This window comes from Passer montanus, unplaced genomic scaffold (assembly GCF_014805655.1).
Source record: "Passer montanus isolate IOZ18808 unplaced genomic scaffold, ASM1480565v1 scaffold35, whole genome shotgun sequence".
NCBI classification, from domain to species: Eukaryota; Metazoa; Chordata; class Aves; order Passeriformes; family Passeridae; genus Passer; species Passer montanus.
In genome coordinates, this window is record NW_024368263.1 from 4,828,600 (window position 1) to 4,848,825 (window position 20,226).

The window sequence follows — 20,226 nt, forward strand, 5'->3', positions numbered from 1 at the left end:
TGTTCAGCTGAACTGCTCCACTAGCCCAAAAGGAAAGCTTTGTTTCAAGGTGGATTTAAACTTTGCTGGAAAAATAAAACTCTAATTAGACTTCTTAATATAATTTACACTGTTGTTCCTTCTGTCTGTGATGTGCAGGGGATGCAGAAGGGCTCTGCTGACCTCAGTGAGCACACTCACGAGCAAGGCAGATCAAAACTCACCACCTGGGCTGTGTTCTGCACACCCCACAAAGACTGAAAGATCTAGAAACTGAATACAAATCCCCAAACACTGTCATACCCAGAGAGCAGCCCTCCCACTGCCTCTTTTGAGCTGCGGAGAAAGTGAAAAGTCACTTTGCAGGATTCCTTCACACAGCTCCTGCTCAGTCTTGTCCCTGTGATGAAATGATCCCTCTGCACAAAGCCCATCCAAAAGCAGTAAAAAGAGTGGCTGAATGAGATGGAAATAGCAGCCACCCCCCACAGGTGGTGTGCCAGCATCAGGGTCTAACAGGGCTGCAGTCTGAAGAGCAGCCCTCTAACTTCTGGGCAAAACTGGCCACTTTTTGCAAGTTATTTGGAGATCAAGCTGTGGCTGCAGCTCCTCCCCCAAGCAATTCTGTGCTTCAGTCTCTGCAAATCATTCCTCAGCCCAGCTGAAGGTCTGTTGCCCTGTGACCACACTGCAGCTTTCTGCAGCAGAGGTTGGCTCCCCAAAACCTGATGTTCATTGAGGACGTGCAGCTGGGGAGACTGGCACAGCGTTCATTTCTTTCAAAGACAGATCTGCCCAGATGAGAACTCTCCAAGTGCTCTGCAAAGCTGATGCCAGTCACATTTTCAGGGTTCCAGTGTTTAACAAAGCCTTCACTCTGGGGATAAGAGCATTGTCCAGCAGAGGAGGTGACAGCGACGTCAAATCTATCTGCCAGATGTCGGTGTCGTAACTTGTACCGAGGCTCCTTTCTCTTTGTGCACTTGGCCCTGCCGCCTGCAACATGCATTTCCCAGCTGGAAAGGCCTTGCACACTCCTATTACTGGGAAAAAAAGAAAACTGCCCAAAGGGAGAAAGTACAAAAGGTTTGCCTTTGCTACAGGAAACTGGAACTGCCAACAGTCTTGCTGAACTGAGTGCGTCGGCAGAATTAGGGTTTAGCAAGGTATCAGCAGTGGGACAGAAATGGAGGGAAAAAATTTCCCAAGTCAGGCTATTTTCTCTCAAAACCAAGTAGAATTGAGAAATTAAATTCAGTGATCAGAGCTCTTCACAGTCTGGAATTTCATTGCATGAAAAACTCCAAGGTTGTTCTCATTTTCTCACCTTCCCAAATAAGGATGCAAATCTCAGCCTCAGGAGTTTATCTGTGCATGGATTTAGGTACAGAGCTTTCATACTTGTGCATATTTCATTTCAGCAAAATGAAAATCTTTCGTGTTACCCTGCTCTTTCTGATTTTTTGAATACAATGCAGTTGAAAATTAAATGTGGTAATCCAATGATTACAACTTCCTGTAAAAATGAATAAGCAATAAAATTTACATTTCTGTGAAATGTTTTGACTTAACAAGATCATAGTTTTCCAGTGGAAGACCTTTCCCTTGGGAGTTTCTGACCAGCTGTAACTGCAGCATTTGGAATACATCTGTCATCCTAGGAAATGAAGGATTATCAGAACCATAGGAGCACAACTGAGTGCTTGTTGTGAGGCTGAGGGATACTCTGAGTGTTGGGAGCACCAGGGTGCTGAAGTTTTCCTTTCTCATTCTTTGCAGTTTTAAATCCCTCCTACATCTGAACGCAGAGTGTTGAATTATTGAATCGGTGTGTGAATATAAACACTCAAACTGTGCAATTAGAAAACAGATAAAACTCCAGTAGATGGCGCTCAAAAATATCCCAAATTTGTGTCCCTGCTCGGCTGTCAGGACCTGGGTGCTGCTCAAAGGCCTTGGGGAGGCAGCTGTGCCAGCAGCCCTGGGCAGCCTCGTCACCATCACTCAGAGACAGGGGATGCTCAGGGCCTGTAACAAAGGCGGGCTCAGCAGTGGCTGGAAACACAGAAAATACACCAAAAGCAAGTGGATTAAGAGATTGGGTCCTGCAAAAACACAGCAAAGTTTTTGAGAAATGTTGGGAACCAGGGCACTTGTAGAACATGACTTTACAGGCAGGGGAATGTCTGGTTCCTGTGCAGTCCTGTTCAGTAATGGCAATTTCTGGGGTCACTTTTACATTTTGTAGCTCTGACTGGAAGGAGCCTGTTGTATTTCAAAGGCTGTTGAGTAGTAATTCTTCCACAGAAGCATAATTGGTTTTACCACCACCAGGGGAATGGTTTTTATTGACCATTCTGACCAAAGACCAGAGTGAAAGTTGATACCATCTGATTGAGTCCCTGGTTGGTGGCCCACGGGAAATGATCTAATGGCCAGTTCCTCTGCAGTCCCACAAAGCCACTGCCAGAAGTGCATCAGCCCCTCCTGGCTGGGATGCAGCCAGGGCTCCGGGGTGGCAATGCTCAGAGGGGAGCCCAGAGCTGCTGGCTGTCCCCTGCCTCGTGCAGAGGGAAACAAAGCCCTCCACACAGCCAGGGAAGAGAAGCCTCCTAGGCTGGTTGCCAACATGCTTCAGTCCTCCTCTGCAGTACTTATCTCTGCTTTAGCATTAGTGTGAGCAAAACACACGTGGGCATAGGGATTCTCCCTGATTTTTCTGTCAATTTTTCTGTCCCAGGCTTCATGCTTTCACTTCTGGCTACTTTATAGACCAACTGCACTTTTTTGTGTCTGTGTCTGTAGTCCCTCTAGTCCTGCTTGACATGGAGCAGCCCAGGCTGCAGTGAGGAAGAGGTGGCTGCTCAGAAAAGCCACCCGAGCCCCCCTGGTGTCAGCACACAGAGGGGCAGGAGACAGCAAAGTGGTGACTGTGATGTGAATGCTGTGCTCAGCAAGGATGGTTCGTGTCTTTCACAACACTTGGAGCTCTGGCAGGTGAGGCTACCACACCTATCACAGCCCAGCTGCTGTGATGGAGGAACTTTAGGGTTTTGCCAAGGGAAGAACAGCTTATTCTCTAAATTGTTGGGATTTTCTTATAAAAGATTAATGAGGTGTTGGTCCTATATGCATTTAGTCACTCGTTTTGCAACAGCTAAAACATCAGCAATAACTTGACCATCTTTGTGATCTTTCATGTGAGTTATATTACTCACTTCCCACTTTGGGGAAGAAAGGGAAAGGGGTGACAGGATGCTTTGCTTCAAGCCTGCATTTCATTTAACTTCTGCTGTACTGCTTTTCCTCCAGATTAGGAAACAATTTTATTCCAGACCCAGTCATTAGACTTTCTTGAGAAAACTGTTTATAGAGAAATGGTTAAGAGATCAGGATGTTTCTTTACAAGGTCTTGTGCAATCCAGAGTGAAAAGTCCTTTGCTTGTATGCTAGCAGAGGTTCTTCTTTGAAGCACCATCATTGGTAGGCAAAGAATGAAATTACCTAGACAGAAGCAAAGCAGAAGTGGCAACAAAGATGGTCATTCATAACATAGCCCATGGATTCCAGGGAAATAAGTCTGTTCAGGGGAATCTCAGCTAATTCACATTACTTGTCTTTTTTACTGTGTGAAGCAGCAGATTTCTCTGGGCAGTGCAGCGAGGGTGCAGGGGAGAGAACAAAGAGCAGCAGGCAGTGAGAATGTGACACCATCCCTTCCCACGTTGCTGTGGGCTGCAGCTCTGCTGGCTGGATGTTATTTTAGTGGCTGTGCCTCCCTCCCTTGCCGTCCCAGGCCCGGGAGCCGCGGCTCTGACGCCCGGTGAGCCCGAGGCTTATTCATGTTCAGGAATGGGAGGGTCAGGGCCATCGACACACACCAGCATCCTGCTGCCTATTATTTCCTGCCAGCCCTGGCGTTGCACCAAGCCCTAACATGACAGGTGGATGGAGTTCACAAGGAAATCATGTCATGGGCCAGTTTTCCAGGAAAGCTGTTAACTCTATTCACAAACCCAGGCCTTCAGATGGAAAGGGAACGTGGCTGAGAAGAGGCGGTGAAGGGCGGCTCTGCTGTTATTTATGTTTTTCTCATAGATTATTTGCTGGCATCTCTTGCTGCAGCACAGAAATCTTTACCTCTGCACAGTGCCTACACCTTCAAGTGTAGACTGGCCTTTTAACTTAAAAAACCATGGGGACACTGTCTCTGCAAATCCCATGTGGGCATTCGATGCCAGTCAGGCTGCAAAATATGGTGAAAGAATCTGCTTTTTGCTGAGCTAAATGCTTCCTGGGAAACAGAAAATAAATATGAGGTGAGGACCTAAGACCGATATGAACCTGGGGACTTCAAACATTTTGTAAGAATGAAACTGAGGATAAACCAGGATGTATCAGAAACAAGACTTACATATTTTTAAAAGTCTCCATCAACAAGGCACATTTACTATTCTTCCATTACTCTGTGCAGTGTCCACCATCTGAAGTTGTATGTTCTTCTCTTTCTTTCCTCTTTTTCTGTTTTTAAAATTTAATAATTTTGCTATTAGTACAGAAAGCACAGAAGAAGAGTTAAGAGGAAAAGCAATCAATGCAAAAGAAGTGCTTTTCAAAATTGCCATATTTGCTACAAATGCAAATTTTAGGATGCACAGAGTCAGGACAATAGGACTCCAACTAGCTGCTCACAAGAGGAAGGAGTAGGTCCTGTGTCATGTTAATAGTGACATCAACAACCTGAATAAAAGCCAAAAATTCAAGTAGATTTTGCAGTTTAAGACCATTGTTCTCCCACATGGTTTAGCCTGTAAGATTTAGTCTAAACATGGATTTCTGCCAGAATTTATAGTTCTCACATCATACAGTGCAGTTCTTGATATGTAATGTACTTCAGTATATAAAAGCCCTTCATGACTGGCAAATATTTACATTGATATAGCTAAAATGTCATATTAGCTACAGACAACAAAAGTATTGGAAATATAAAAGCAAAAAATATATTTGCCAATGCTCAGAGGTACTGGTAATATCTATGCAAAGTGATGGCTGCCAATATTGTTCTGCTCTTTTTATTTTGCAGCCCATTGTAAAAACAAATTAGGTGATACCTGCTAATAATATGCACCAACTTCCACCTCAGATATCAAAGGAGCAGTAACCCTGGATTTGAGTCTGGAGAAGCCAAGCTGAGGCAGGAACACGGGATATTCCAGAGCTTGTTCCTGGCCTGGCTCTTCCGGATGCTGATGAGCCTCGGGCCTCTCTTCGTTCCACACTCGGAGCTGGTTCCTGTTCTCTGGAGCTGCAGTGATACTGCACATTTGGTGTTTGGTAACAGGAGCTCTCCCAAGTGTCCGTGGCAGAGAAACTTAATTCTTGACACAGGTCCATGAAACTAACCTTCCTTTCTCTCTTTCTCTCTCTTTTTTTTTTTTTTAACTTGGAAAATTATGGTATTAGAGCCAGAGTCACGTACAAAACACAACACGTGAAATGACTGGGGAGTTGTAAATTGGGCGTTTTGACTTGAACAAAATCTAAGCATTGTCATACCAATCTGATTATTATTTTAAAATACTGTCCCAGGCTATAACTGTCTTTGTGTACAATAGCAATACAGGGTGTAGTTACAGACACAATTTCCTGTGCTTAGGTTTTGCAATTATTATTTAAGATCACTGTAACATTTGCCCGGAGCACCAGCGCAATTCCTCTATTAGATAATTTTCTATCCTTGTGAGGGCAGTTTTGCTTGTGCAGTGCTGCCAGGGCTTTCAGGAAGGGATAGACAAGTAATTGTGACAATAATAATTTGCACCAGCTCCCACCCAGCCTCTCCCAGGACTGAAACACCATTTGTGTCATTCAAAGCCTTTTCACACCAGAAGGGAAGGTGTTTCTGAAGAGGAAAGTCACTTTGATCTCCACAGGGCTGCATCCTTCTGCTTCTCAGATTCCCATGAGAAACACCAAACAGCAATCAAGGGGTTCCAGTTGGCATTGCAGCAAAGACTTGGTGCACTGCAGCACCCAGGCATGAAACCCCAAATCAATCCAGATTAGGTCACGGAGTTCAAAATTTGAAGCAGAAATTCTGGTTGGGCTTTAAGGGCTGAAAAGGATGTGCTGTTCCTGGGTGTGTAGAGAGAGAGAGAGAGGATAATAACGAAAATATCTGAAATAAATAGATTTTCAAGAAGAAAAAAGCATGAGACATGGGTAGGATGTCATTGCTGCTCAGTCAGAAAAGATGCTACTACTGCTTCAGACTGGCCCAAATTCAATGCAAATGAATGATGGGGGAAAATCAATTCCTAAGGCCATGTGAGCACTCAGCAATGAAACCCTTGAAAACATCTTCAGCAGCCTAAAAATCTCTGCCTGAACTGCTCACAACTTCTGCTTTGCTCCTGCAGGACACCAGGATCAGGGGCTGGGATTCTCCCCCAAAAAATTACTGGTTTGCTCCTCTGAATGAAGGACAAATAAGCCTGACTTCGTGCACAGCCTTTTATTTGCTGCTTGGGATGAAGATGCTTGTGCATGTACCTCATCTCTAAGGAACACAGACAGTGCTGCTGAGCTCAGCAGCCCCTCTCACCCAGAGGCCTCCCAGCATATCCAGTTAGGTGGTTTTGAGGAGACCACGGTGTGCCTGAAGCTTTGCTGTGCCAGGGATCACATCCAGGGTCACTGCAATGTGTCTGTCTCTGCACACAGGCTGGGTAATGCCCAGGTGCCCACAGTTAGCAAGGCAGAGGGTGATCCAGGAACTCTGCTGTGTCCTTGCCTAAGCACTGCAAAAGTCAAAGAGGGCAGAGATAAGGAAAGGGAAATCATCTCTAGTAGTAGCAGAGCAATTCTTACTCGCTCCTATTCACCCTTCCTGAAAAAACTGCTCCAAAACCCCCATTGTCTCCATTCCACTGAGTTTGGCTTTTCTTTTTTGACTTGGAGCTGAGCCTCACCTTGTACCTCTACCTTCCTTTCACAGCAAGCTCAGCTGTACCACAGTGATGGCCAAAGGAGGAGCCATGTGTGGGAATGGCTTCTGGAGAGGGCAGTGGGCAGCTCCTGCTCTAGGCTCAGCCTAGGAACCATGGAGCCAAGCTGCCATACACTTAGTGGAAATCACTGCATCTCCACAGCCCCCGCAGTTCTCTCCTCAGCAGCCCCCAAAATTCCACTGATGAAAAAAGAAATGGGGAGGGGAAAGAAGAAGTCAGAAAAACTATTGTTCCCAGGGAGGGAAAAAGATGAACAGCTCTATTTAGCTTCTCCAGCTTTGCTGATGTCAATCACTTCTCTCATTTTAAACAGGAAAGACACCACTTTAGTCCACCTGTTCCATTATTTATCATGCTATGTGTTTCCCATGAATTGTCACTCATGCAAAACCTGTACATCGTAAGGGGACACCCTAATATTTTTAATGACCTTAAGCAAAGTGATTGACACTAGACACCGGTGTCAGATGTTCTGGTGACGCAACATGTTCTCCTAGCAGCAGGAAAGCTTCCTGCCGTGATTAAGTGAGGGCTATGGAAGTGCTAAAATGTGTTGTCAGCTTTCCTCTGATGCAAGTGATTTTATTATAGCGTCTGGTAACCATGGAGTGTGGCAACGCAAATACTGACCCCAAACATCCCCTCCTGCACATATAGCTCGCTCTATTTAAAACACAAGGTGCAGCTTGCAAATCCAGGGATAAGTTATGGATGTAACAATCTCAAACCATGGAGGGCAGAGGAAATGGTGGCACCTAAGCCAGAACTCCTGGGTGGTTTCAGCAGGAGAAGTACAGGGATCCAGGATGAGCTGCAGAAGGAAGCCCCTGCAGCACCTCTTTGGCAGTGGGCTCTGCAGCAGCATCACCAAAACTGTCCCTGCTGCCAGAGGCTCTGAGGGCAAAGAGAAGGCACAGGCCTGTCTCACCTTGGTAGTAGAAAGCAAAAATCACACCCAGCCCTTTTGAGTCTGGAGAAAGTAAGGTGGAAAATAAAAGAGTAAAATAGAAAGAGGGCTCCATGCAGCCCCTCTGCCTTCTCATACACATCGGGGTGGAAACCTGTGACTTAGCACCACATGTCCTTCAAGAAGGAGAAATCATGTTCTGGTTTGCTTCAATTTGGGACAAGTCTCTCAATGATCCATTAACTGAGAAAAGCTGGAAGACCTCTGCAACACAAAGTTACAGAATCAACACCTCAGCCACAAGCAGGGGACACCTGGCACCTGCTTTTCATGAAGATTTGTAATCCCAAAGCTCAGTCAGCAAACACTGCACATAGCTTTGCTTCCACAAGTTATTATTAATAGTTATGTCTCAAACTGACTGTGACAGAGAGTGTCTGCAGAACTGTCTGCTATGATTTTTCAATAACAGAGCTGTTAATCAAGCTGCAGAGGGTTGGACTATCAAACCAAAGTCCACAGGTTGGAGAGGTTTTTGTAAGAGATCAGCAGTACATGTGCTCACAGTTATTGTCACAGGGGTTGTACTACAAAAATAGAAATATAAAGTAGCCAGAATTGAAGATACAAGCTATCTTGATAGCAATAAAGAAATATTTTCTAAAGGACAAACAGCAGTGGTTATTATTTTAATGAAATTTATTTTTTTATTTTATAGCAAAATAATCAAAAGTGCTAAACCCGACCACTTTAATTTACAAAAAAGTCTCATGTTTTAAGCTATGATCATACCTTGTTATTTAGGTTAAACAACATAATTACACATTTCTACTGATTTCTATTCAATAGTGAAACAAAATCAATATTAGTTAGTTTAAAAAAGGGGGAAAGTACCACAAGTATTGGGAGGGGGAAGTTACATAAAATATAAAAATCAGCTTATTGAGAAATTTTCAATGTGTTCTTATTGCTTGTTTTAAATTTTTTTTTTTTTTTAGCTACAGTTTAAGTCCCAGATACTCTGGCCATAAGCTTGTAGTCACTTCAAATGCTATGACTTCTCCCTTGGTCAAATGTCAGTGTTTTAAGGAGACCTCTGGCATTTCAAGTCAATTCAAATTATTTTCTCAGTTCCCACACATTCCCTTTCCAACACGATCAGCATGTTGGAGAACACAGTTAGGATGGTTGCAGTTATGTGACACGGTTTTCTGTGAAGGAAAAATGGGTTTTCCTCTGTCTTGGAAAGAATCACTACCAAGTCTGCAGTACAAAATATATTGAGAGCACTTGCAGAGTTGCTACAAGTATTTCTTAATCCCTTCCATTTTCATTTCAGTTTGTTTCCACAGTTAAATTAAAACCTGCAATCTCTCCTACTGATAAATAGGCAAGTTGACTTACAAAGGCTCTGCCTTCTGTCCAGCCTTCTCTTGGCTGCCTTTAACCGAACAAGGTTCGCTGGTTCGCCACGAGCGCTGTCTGGCTCTCCCGCCTCTTTGCTTTCTTCTTGTGCTGCCTGATCTTCCAGCACACGGCGCTGGAAGCCAGCAGAACGAGTCCTGAGGACAAGAGGACCAGCCCGAAGACAGAGATGATGGATCCATGGGAGTTGAAGATGTACGCCACGGCAGTGACCACGACGCCGGCTATCAGGATGACCACGCCGAAGGGAATGGTGCAGCGGTAGCAGGAGAGCTCTGCTCCCCCCGTGGCTGCCGTCAGCTGGCACTCACTGACCAGAGGAATGGTGGTTATCACACAGTCATTGTTGTTACTCTTCTCTGGGGGTACAGAATCGGGGTGCTTTGGGGTGCCCAGGATCTCTTTGATGGGTTCGTTCGTCATCTTGGTTGTCTTGACTTGGCCCGTTCTTAGGCTAGAGCAGGCTCTGCTGAGCTCGTGCTGCACTGTGGAGAGAAGAGCATGAGTTCAACCAGTAATTACCAATTATTTATAATACAGATGGGGACACAGAAGTATCCCCTTGGGATCACAACCAACCAGATATTCAGACCCCACAAGGATTTTTGCACAAGATCAACAGTGACACGACTGATTGTGAAGGATCTGAATCACTTCTTGCAGTCAACAATATGTGTGTAAGTTCTGGAAATAACAGAGTCACAGACCAAGACAGAAACCAACATTAAAGTGTTGTGGGCCAAATCCTACATTAAGTTACGTCCTAAAGTCAGTATTTCTGGACATAATTTAGATTTCAATGGCATTACATTTTCCCACAAAGAGGTGAAGTTCACACACTGTTTTGATTTTTGCTCACACACTTTTCACACAGTTACTTTATTCACCCACACACAATACATTACACAGATGTGCTCCACTGCACATCACAATAACATGGTCAAGTACTAGCCCAGCAAAAACCAGGATGAACAGTGAGTTCTTTCTCAGTGCAAGGTGTAGACGTGGGGGGAGTGTGGATGCAAACAGATTCCCACACTCGGCTCAGCTCAAGGCTGATGAACCTCCAGTTACAGCAATATCAATGCCAGACTGACAGCTTGCCATTTACACTGGCTTCATGCAAAAGCAACAGGTCTCTTGTAAATCCATGAAATTACATCCCTGCTACTGTGGGAGGTAGATTTACCATCATATTCACTCATCTCAGATACAGCAGGTTGTTTTCCTCCTGTTTCCAGACCGTAAACACACTCTCAGTCCAGATAGCATGCACAGTTTGCATCTGCACAGGACACAAATACCTTCTGGCTCTGGGCCCAGGGAATAATCAGAGTCCACCTGCTCAGAGCAAGAGGAGCCCATAGGTCTCCCCCATTCCAGAGCTCAGCCTTGTGTCCGGGGCTCTGGTGATGTGGGGTGACTCTGGGGCCTGCAGTGAGCTCTGCCAACACCGAGGTGTCACAGATGTGCTGTCCTGGACCCAGCTCAGTGCACCCCAACACACGCTCCAGAGACTGGGACACTGGGAACCACTGGGGAACCACTGGGGAACCACGGGCTGTCCTGCTGTGAGCAGCTCCCAGGACTCCTCCACCACCCTGGCGTGGGCTGTGCCGCTTTTGCTCTCATGAGCAGCACGATATGCAGCTCAGAGAACAAGGAAGAGCGTTGGCAATGCAGTAATGCTTTTATCACTTTTATCACCTTCACATCTGTGACTAGGAAGTTAATTGCCAGATACTAGTATTCTCCTTTTCCTTTCCCACCACTCCACCCTTGTTGCTAAGATATATTCGCTCATTGTGGAGAGCCCTTGGTTTTATATCTCAGTACCTCCTATAACCGACTGCGGGTTTTACAACAAAGAGGATTTCACTCTTTTGAAAAAAACACAGGCACAGACAGGCTAAATGCTGGATATAGTCAGAGTGTTTGTATACAAAGTCCTCTTGAATGCTTAAGAGAGAAGGAAAGCTTTGCTTTGCCAAAGATCTGCTTTGCCAAAGCTTTTGTTCTACTGCTCTGGGGAAGGTGCTCAGCTCCCTGCTGTACTGCTGTGCAGAGCTGCCTGTGGGCTCAGCCCTGTCCCTGCTGAGCACACCCAAGCACACACAGTGACTGCCCAAGAGGCAACAGGCACACACTGAAACACTCTGATCATCAGGAAAAACTTTTATACTGTGAGGGTAACTGAGCACAGGAACCCAGTGAAGTTTTGGAGTCCACCCTTGAGATAATCCAAAGTGATCTGCACAGTCGTGGGCAACATTTCCTAGGTGCTGAGCAATAGGGGGTTAGAAGTTCCTTCTAACCATGACTATTCAATGATTCTGCCTGTTTCTGTGAGAGTACTCAGTATCTCCAAGGGCAGGAAAGGGATTTGTCCAGTGCTTATCAGACAAAGCAAATATATCTGTGCTGATACCTCAGATATCCTAAATTCTCCTAGGTTCGGTAGCTTTGTTCTTTGAATCATAATGCATGGTTAAATGCCTATTAAATCGGACAGAAAGAGCCCAGGAAAGCCATGGGTTTGCTCTTGAGTGTCATTAATTTGTTCCCATGTGGATCTGAGCCCACATTCTGCGTTTTCAATAATGACTGACACAGCAGAGAGACATACACTGGTGCCATTATGTTGCCTGTTCCCATGTGGATCTGATCATTCTGCATTTTCAATAATCACTGACACAGCAGAGAGACATACACTGGTGCCATTATGTTGCTGCATTACTTATCCATGAAACGTTACAGAAGTACAGCATAACATAAGAATGTGGTCCCCAAATGTCACCTTTTTGTGATCTTATCATTCAGTTAGTATAACATTTTATTAACAAATTTGAGGGAGGAAAAAATTTAAATATTTTGCATATAAAAGGCGTATTGGCTCAAATACACTGTAATAACTATTCAAAAGTCCAAAGTACTCTAACAGTCACTGAAATAGGGAAAGTGCCAAATAACTTGAAAAAGCCCATAATAAGCATTATTATTCTGAAAAATTTTAACCTGTAAAATCAAAATGTATTTACTCCTCTCTAAAGTCCTTCTCCCTCTACTTCAGCTACATCTTCAATGAGCATTAAATTCTCCTAGACCTCTTGTACGGAGATTTGTGAAGAAAGGAGATATATTTGTACAGTCAAATCTAACAGGAATTTAAAAAATTCTAATCTATAATAATTAAGTCAATGGCAATCTGTTGATTTCTGAGGAGCACTTTTTTTTTTTTTTCAAATCTAACAGGAATTTTAAAAAAGTCGAATCCATAATAATTAAGTCAATGGCAATCTGTTTATTTCTGAGGAGCACAGTTTTTTTCTAGAATAGGATATAAGAAGGCAGGCATTCATTTAAAACAAATAAACAACCCTCTACTGAAATGCTATTAAATTAAATAAACAACAGAACCTATCTGAAGTGTGAGCAAAGGTATCTAGCCCTAGAAAAAAGGGCACTGGATCCTCATTGCCAGCAAAGTCACTTCTGACTTAAGCCAACAGGTGATTTGGTTCAAGTTTCAGGGTAAGAAATTTAGGCAAAGATACCCAGCAACACCAGCATCCTCTCACTAATCATACCACAAGCACTATCTTAAGGAGCTGCTTTGAGTTGGAGGAAGAATGTGCTTCTGTGGCAATCTGTGGCTAACCCTGGGTAAAGGGGAGAGGAAAATTTTAGCCACTAATAAGGGTAAATTTAGATTTATCAAAAAGACATTAAATCCATCAGCATGCACACCTACCAGATCCAGGAGAAATCCATGGTAAAAGAGTGCTGAAGATGTCTTATGTGGCAATTCAAGGCAGAAAGAGCTGCTCCAGTCTTTGAAGCATCAGATATTGCTGAATGATGAACTGGAGGTGACAATATTCTAGCATGGAAGTTTCCTACAAGAAAAGTTGTTGGATATTTATTAGCTTCTTAAGAATAAAAGTCATGAGTGTAAAGCTTCTGCTGTGGGCTGACTCCTGCTCCTAACCTGACCAAAGCAGGAGATGTTCTCCCTCCTGCCCTCCTAGTGGCTTCTGCCTCTTTTCTTGGAAGCAGCCACCCATTTCTGGCCCAGTGTAACATTTTCCTTTGATGATGTGACATCCCAGCAGTGAGTACATTAACTCAGTCAAGTCTCCCAGAAAGAGCCAGACAGGAAAAGGCAATACACAAGAATAAACAAATAATAATAGATAAAAATCTTATTTAACCTAATTTCTATTGCTCACTTCACCTGTATGAATAATGATTCAGAATACATGGGAGTTTGTCTCTTCTATGAGTCAAGTTTCTTTGAGCAAATCACTCCATCTCCCTGCTCCTCAGATTTCCTAGCTGTGAACTGACTGTGACAACACACTTACCACTAAAAAAACTGTTAGATCTCTCCCACTATAAGAAAACCTAAGTAATATAATCCCAAAAACTCAGAATAAAAAAAGGCAGACTTACACACTCCAAGAACTCTCTGTAATAAAAGCAAGTCCGCAATATTTACTATTGTTAATTTCTGTTGTTGGATTTTTAAAAACAAGATTTGTAACTCCAAGAGGGACAAGGCAGACGCTGCAGCGGGGCAGTGACGACTCTGCAGAAAGCAGAGTGATGGAAACTGTTATCAACTGCAGAAACAGCTGTGAAATCACCAGGCAGCTGGGTAAAACTCACGAAGCAGCAGATACATGTTGCTAATCTTATTTGACACCCTTTCTAGAAGTGCGTGATCATGGAAGATGATTTCAGCATGGAAGCAGGAGTCCTAAGGGGGGATGAGAGTAAATTCATGCGAGTAAGTTTGTATAATGATAAACTTTAAGGGTTTTTCTGTTTTTAAGTTATTTAGACCCTGCTAACATTTCACAAACATTTACAGGCACAAACTGCTGCTGTTCTCCAGAAGATCCTTGGAATAAGCCTGTGCCATTGCCAAAGTATATTTAGCTGATTGTTGAAGTTAGCTAATTATAAAGAAGTCTACTTGTTTATCTCATTGATTATATTCTTTTCCACAGGACCTAGCAATTAGTTTAACTTTCTGAAAAGTTTGGAGGCAAATGCAGAAAAAAAATCACAACTTCAGATAAATGATCTAGATTTCATTAAAACAAATGCAGACCTCTGAAATATGCTTGCAGTCAACTTCTACTTGGATTACAGCAAGGTTACATTTGTTTGAAAGCTCTTCCCAGCGCAATTGTGCCCCCTAAGCCACTCTGTCAGCATCTTGCTTGAAAAAAATTAATTGCTCCTCAGTTATTTGTTTGCATTTATCCCTGATTGCACACAGTTTAGATATTTTTATTTTAAATTAATGTCTTTATAAAAAATTCTGACAGAGCAACTTCTTAGAGATGAAATTTCTTCCCTTCTCCTTGCCCCTCTCACCACAAAACTGAGAAGCAGAAACACATGAGATCTGTACATGAAGCTTCCAGCGTTTTCACTCGGAATCATTTCAATGTGGTGCTCTCTCAGGAGGCTTCCCACATATGGAGTATCTCTGTGCAAGGGCAAAGAGCCACTACAACCCTTTCTTCTTTTTCATATTTTACTTATAACCAGTGGGACACATTTGAGCTTTCCGCCTTCAAGCTCTGGACCAGATTCTCTCTATCTTACACAATACTTCAGGCACCTTTTTTTGCTTAGGTAAAATCCTAATGAATCATAATGCACACACTTCACACTATGGCTATGCATTGAAGTGACTACGGCGAATAGCCTAAGGAGTCCCTCTGTCCCGAGAGGAGAGCCTGAGTTCACTCAGAATTCAACAGACTGCAGTAATCCTCAACACAATCCCGCAGCTCTGCCCCAGGTGAACACTCCTGGAAATACACAACCAGACTTTGTATTTACAAAACTCCATGCCCTGAGCTACAGAGGCAGATAACACATTGTCTCCAAACCAGCTGCCTCGGGATGCAGTAAGTTTCTCTCACCAAGTCCTCAAGTAAAATCATGAACAGATTTAAACTCTCGCACCTTTTTCGTTTTCCCGACATAGCCGGGGCGTAGGATGGGATCCAACCCAACCCCTCCACAAACCAACTGCAAAACTTCCAAACGCGCCTGCTGCACTCCACGCACACACCTGGGCTACAACCCTCCGTGTCACGCGTGTCCCCGAGCCCCTCTGCAGGAGAGCAGAGAGGCGAGCAGGCGGGGAAAGCCCTGCGCACGTACAGCCCCGCGGTACGGGGAGGCAGCGCTCCGTGGGACACCGACCGGCACCGGGAGCGGCTCCGACTGCCGAGCCCGGCTGCTGCAAGCGGGGACAGCCCGTGCCGGAGCGGAGCAGCCGCGGCCGCCCCGGGACCGGGCACGGCAGCCAGAGCCCCGGGGGCACCGGGAGCCAGAGCACCGCGGATACCGGCAGCCCCATGAGTACCGGGTGTCAGAGCCCCGGGGGCACCGGGAGCCGGGCACGGGAGCCAGAGCCCCGCGGGCACCGCGGCTCCGGGGCTGCCAGCGAGCTGAGCCGTGCCAGTCCATGCCACAGACTGGGCCAGTGTGCCACAGCATGGCACATAGCGAGCGGGGCCGAGCGAAGCCGAGCCGTGCCTTACCTCCCGGCCGCCGGGCGGGACTGCGGCGGCCACCAGCCCGCAGCCAGCATAAGAGGGGATGCAGCTCGCCCGCACAAGGGACTGTAAACAAAGTTCTCGATGAGAGCGAAACAATTAAGGGACCGGAGCAAATTCAGCGGCGGGCGGGGCGGCGGCGGGCCGGTGCCGGGGGCGGGCAGGGAGTCCGGCAGCGCCGGGCTGGGCCGGCCGCCTCCAGCAGCCTCTCTGCCAGCCTACATCCCCCTCTGCCATCCTCCAGCCCCTCTGCCCTCCCGCAGCCTCTTCCTCTCTCCAGCCCCTCTGCCATCTTCCAGCCCCCTCTGCCATTCCGCAGCCCCCTCTGCCACCCTCCAGCTCCCTCTGCCCGCTCGCAGCCCGGCCGGGGATGCGCACGGCCGGGACAGCGCCAGGGGAGCTCCGCACCGCGCCCTGCCCGCGGCAGCTCTCACACACACGGGGCCTGAGCCCCTGTGCCCTCCAGCAGCCTCTCTGCCAGCCTACAACCCCCTCTGCCATCCTCCAGCCCCTCTGCCCTCCCGCAGCCTCTTCCTCTCTCCAGCCCCCTCTGCCATCCTCCAGCCCCCCTGCCACCCTCCAGCCCCTCTGTCACCCTCCAGCCCCCTCTGCCCTCCTCCACCCCCTCTGCCCTCCCGCAGCCCTTTCCTCTCTCCAGCCCCTGTGCCCTCCTGCGCCCCCAGCCCCGTGCCGGCTGTTCGGCCACATCCCGGCTGCAGCAGTGTGGCTGAGGGTCAGTCCCTGTCCTGAGCTCGCTGGATGGCCCTGCTGGGTCACTTGAAAGCACAGTCACTGCTGAAATTCAGATGAACCCCTAGCTCAACTGCTCAGGAATTAAAGGAGGAGGAATATGGCTTTGGATGGCATTCTTAAAGGATAAAGTTTTATATATCATTTACAAATATTTTAACCGGCTTTTCTAATCTTTAATTACTCATTTCTGCAGCACATCAAATACTACAGGGGTTTGGAGAGGATGGGTGTGGGTGTGTGTTAATTTTTTACCATGATTTCTGTTACTTCAGACAAAAAGCAGACAAATTATGCTTTTAAGTCTTGTAAAAGGACATGCTTGAATTTTGCAGTTAAGCTCAACCAAAGTTTATATTTAAAATACACTATTTTATCAATGATTGATAAAAGAACAGTGCACCAGATGTATTTAATCAGCCACTCTGTCTCTGAAGGCATGCATGTACTTTTGACTCCCAGGGTGAAATCCTGGCCTCACAGAAATTAATGGTAAAACTTCCATCAACTTCAGAGTGGCCAGGATTTCATTCTGTGTATTGTTAAGAACTGCCCAGTGATGGAGACCCTGCCAAGGGTTCATCTCCTCCAGACAAATCAACCAGGTTCTGGAAAAGCTCCACAGCTTTATGCAAGTACTGTCAATTTTTCCCCCTATGTGCTGGTGCTCCCATCAAATACACCAGCATTTGAGCAGAAATGATAAACAAACTGGATCTGAGGGGAACTCCATCAGGCAGGATCTCTCTGGTCCTTCCCAATGCAGGCAGCCATGTCTGTAATATCTTTATTAGACTTGAAAAGTTCCACCTCAACAACAGCCAGGTTTCCCACTCCTCCTGTTGGAGACCACAACCCTTACCTTGTTTTCAGCTGAATGGGTTAATAGACAATTATACAAGGAGAAGTAAACCTTTGGCTGAAGCAGCTACTCTCTCTTTTAGAGAGTAATTAACTCTCTAATGCCCTAAGAAGCTGAAATTAAACTCTCTCGGGCTTCTTTTCAATTATTTTTTGAGATGTCTTACCAACTTCTTCCATGGAAGTGCAAGTATTTTCCTGGCCTACTAGAAATACTAACAATTCATAATTTTCTTCTGATTTTCCAGGACGTCTGGTTTTTTCTCCAGTATCAGTTTCATTTTTCACTTTATATCAGAAATTCTTGCTGTTTGCACATGTGTGCATGACCTAAATTTCACCCCATTCCTGTTACATCAGTTCCTCTCTAGTCCTTCCAGTCTAGTATTTGGTATTTGGTCCTCCTATGTTGACAGAGAACCTCCCTCTCTGGCTTACACCATCCACAGCTCCACTAGTACATTCTTATTTTTTCATGCCAACTTCATTACTGAAAGTATTACATAAAATACGGAAAGTTTTACATAAGATATCTCATGAAACTGATTTTTTAGGAGCTATTCTAATACACATGAACAAGCACTGAAGCTGGGCTTAGAATTCATGTTTCTGTACAAATAAATGCCCTAACAACAGGCAAAAAAATCACACACTCTGCTAGACCTCATGCAATTCTTATTTCTTGCTGTGAAGCAATAAAAAGTGATGGGAACGAGGTCCCCTCTAGCGCTGAGAGATCAGTGTGCTCTCCCCAGAAGGATGGGTTTGTAGCACTGAAGGGTTTAAAACAACTTAGGCACCAGCCCTCTGGCCTTTCAGAAAAAGGGATGACTGACTACCTGTGCCTTTTAAGGTCCTGCTGTGTTCTGAGCACGGCTCTCCAAGGATGTAAGGAAAGAAGGACCAGACACACCCGGAGCAGTTCGGCACCTGTAGAAATTCAGTGCAAACAGCTGAGGAAACTTCAGGGCTGAGCAACAGCTGCAGTGAGGGGTTACAGGTTCACACTTTTGGACTGCCAGGCTTCAGTGATACACAGCTCCCCTTTAGGACCTGCCCTAAATGACAAAATCTCCTCCCAGGGGCCTAAACACAGCTGCTTAGAGGGAAGTGCAGCCCCAAAGCTGGGATGATAAGCAAGAAGTGTGTGTGATTCTGGAACTCATGGCGCCCACTGAGAGAGCAGTTTTGCTCCTAAATTGAGCAATGCTGTTGCTCTGCTGACTGAAACACACTTGCAATACTTCATGGCTTCCTCTGAGTTTCTAACAGTCTCCTGGGCCTTAACAGCACAGCAAACAGTGACTCACTAATCTGGCAAAGTACAACCATTGTAGGCTCCCTATTCACTTAGTTTTTCTTACCTTTCCCCTAACCCACCACTGAATTTTCCTTTTATTTTATCCCCAATCTCACACACGGACACAACATCAGTTTACTGCATTTTCTGAAACTTTCAGAAAGTGCCCTTTCAACGTGTTCCACATATTATAAATTGTCCTTACCATGCATTGCAGTGTGTGTGTTTTGTGATGAGGAATGGAGTCCAAAAGGAGCCCAAAGCCAGTTAAGCCAGAGATGCAAATAATGTCACATAAAATGCTATAGCTCCCCTCTCATTAACACAGTTTACTGCCCAGTTGGTTGATAGCTGTGCAAACCAGGCACTCTGTGGGTAATCAGGCTCATGAAATGGATGTGCTTATAACGACTGTGAGAAACCTCTTTGGTGGCTGGGAATATGGAAAGGAATTTTCTTTGAACTCCATTAGGTCCTACTTGTGCTTTGGTCAACATCAGTTATCCTGCTGTGCATGTGAACTTTGTTATTGCCTTGCCTGACTTTCACTTAATCTTCCTGCAGTGCTGAAGAAGACAGGATATCTGGAACTGAAAACAATTATTCTTATCTCCTACTGCTTTCATAATTACATGAAGTTCCCATTTGAAGGCTGCATTCCTTGTGTGGACATGTGCTTTTAATTAGCAGAGGGATGCATCACACCACCAGAAGCCAATTCCTCAACCTTGCATAAGTTGGTTACAGAACCTCTGAATCTTTGGCCACCGTGGCAGCTTTCTGGCCAAGCTGGGGGAAGCGTGGGAGCAAACTCCAGGCACTGTAATTTCACCATAACCAGGATTTTTATTAGAGACTATTGCAGTAGCATGCAGCAGATTCAGCTGAGATTTAAGTTCAAAATAGGAATGGTCTCTTTTCTTGGTTTTCCACTTGCACTGAGTCACCCAAAGAATATACAGGGCTCAAAGGCATGAAGGGAAATGCAGACAAAAAGATGAAAAAGTGACTAGTCCAAGTTAGTGGATAGTGTCAAGAGACATTTGCTTCCTTTCTCAGTAAATAGGGTATAAAGAGCATACACTGTTCCCTCTGCAAATGGTCTGTCTAATAAACATGGAGCATTTCAGCCAGCTGTTATTGACTCGCCAACAGCAGAAAGAAACTTATGAGTTCTAAACTAAACTATACAAGCCACTGGCTGAATTACTTCCTGTCTGATGAGTCTTTGTGTCCTGCTTCACTACAATCCTTAGGACTAAATTTATACACAAGATCTATCTAAAAATACTGCACAAAGTTAAAATCCATAGCTTTTCTCCTACATAACAGAGGACTTCTGTAAAATTTACTACAGTAAGTCAAGTGTCTGACCTAAAGGGTAGTTAAAAAAGGAAAAAAAAGAATCAT

General features: G+C 45.1%; 1 protein-coding gene across 2 annotated transcripts; it reads right to left on the bottom strand.

Annotated features, from left to right (window-relative positions):
- Window positions 1–8,572: 8,572 nt before the first annotated feature.
- TMEM100 (transmembrane protein 100) lies at window positions 8,573–16,088 on the bottom strand. Of its 2 annotated transcripts, none has more exons than XM_039716313.1 (3): window positions 15,891–16,088; window positions 13,073–13,217; window positions 8,573–9,801 (listed from the first exon to the last, which is right to left on the bottom strand). In XM_039716313.1, the coding sequence occupies exon 3, from the start codon at window positions 9,742–9,744 to the stop codon at window positions 9,340–9,342; it is 405 nt and encodes a 134-aa protein (XP_039572247.1). In that variant the 5' UTR covers window positions 9,745–9,801; window positions 13,073–13,217; window positions 15,891–16,088; the 3' UTR covers window positions 8,573–9,339. The 2 variants fall into 2 exon arrangements, with proteins under 2 accessions (XP_039572247.1, XP_039572246.1); XM_039716312.1 differs by having other exon boundaries at window positions 8,573–9,806; window positions 15,891–16,084.
- Between the last annotated feature and the right edge of the window lie 4,138 nt (window positions 16,089–20,226).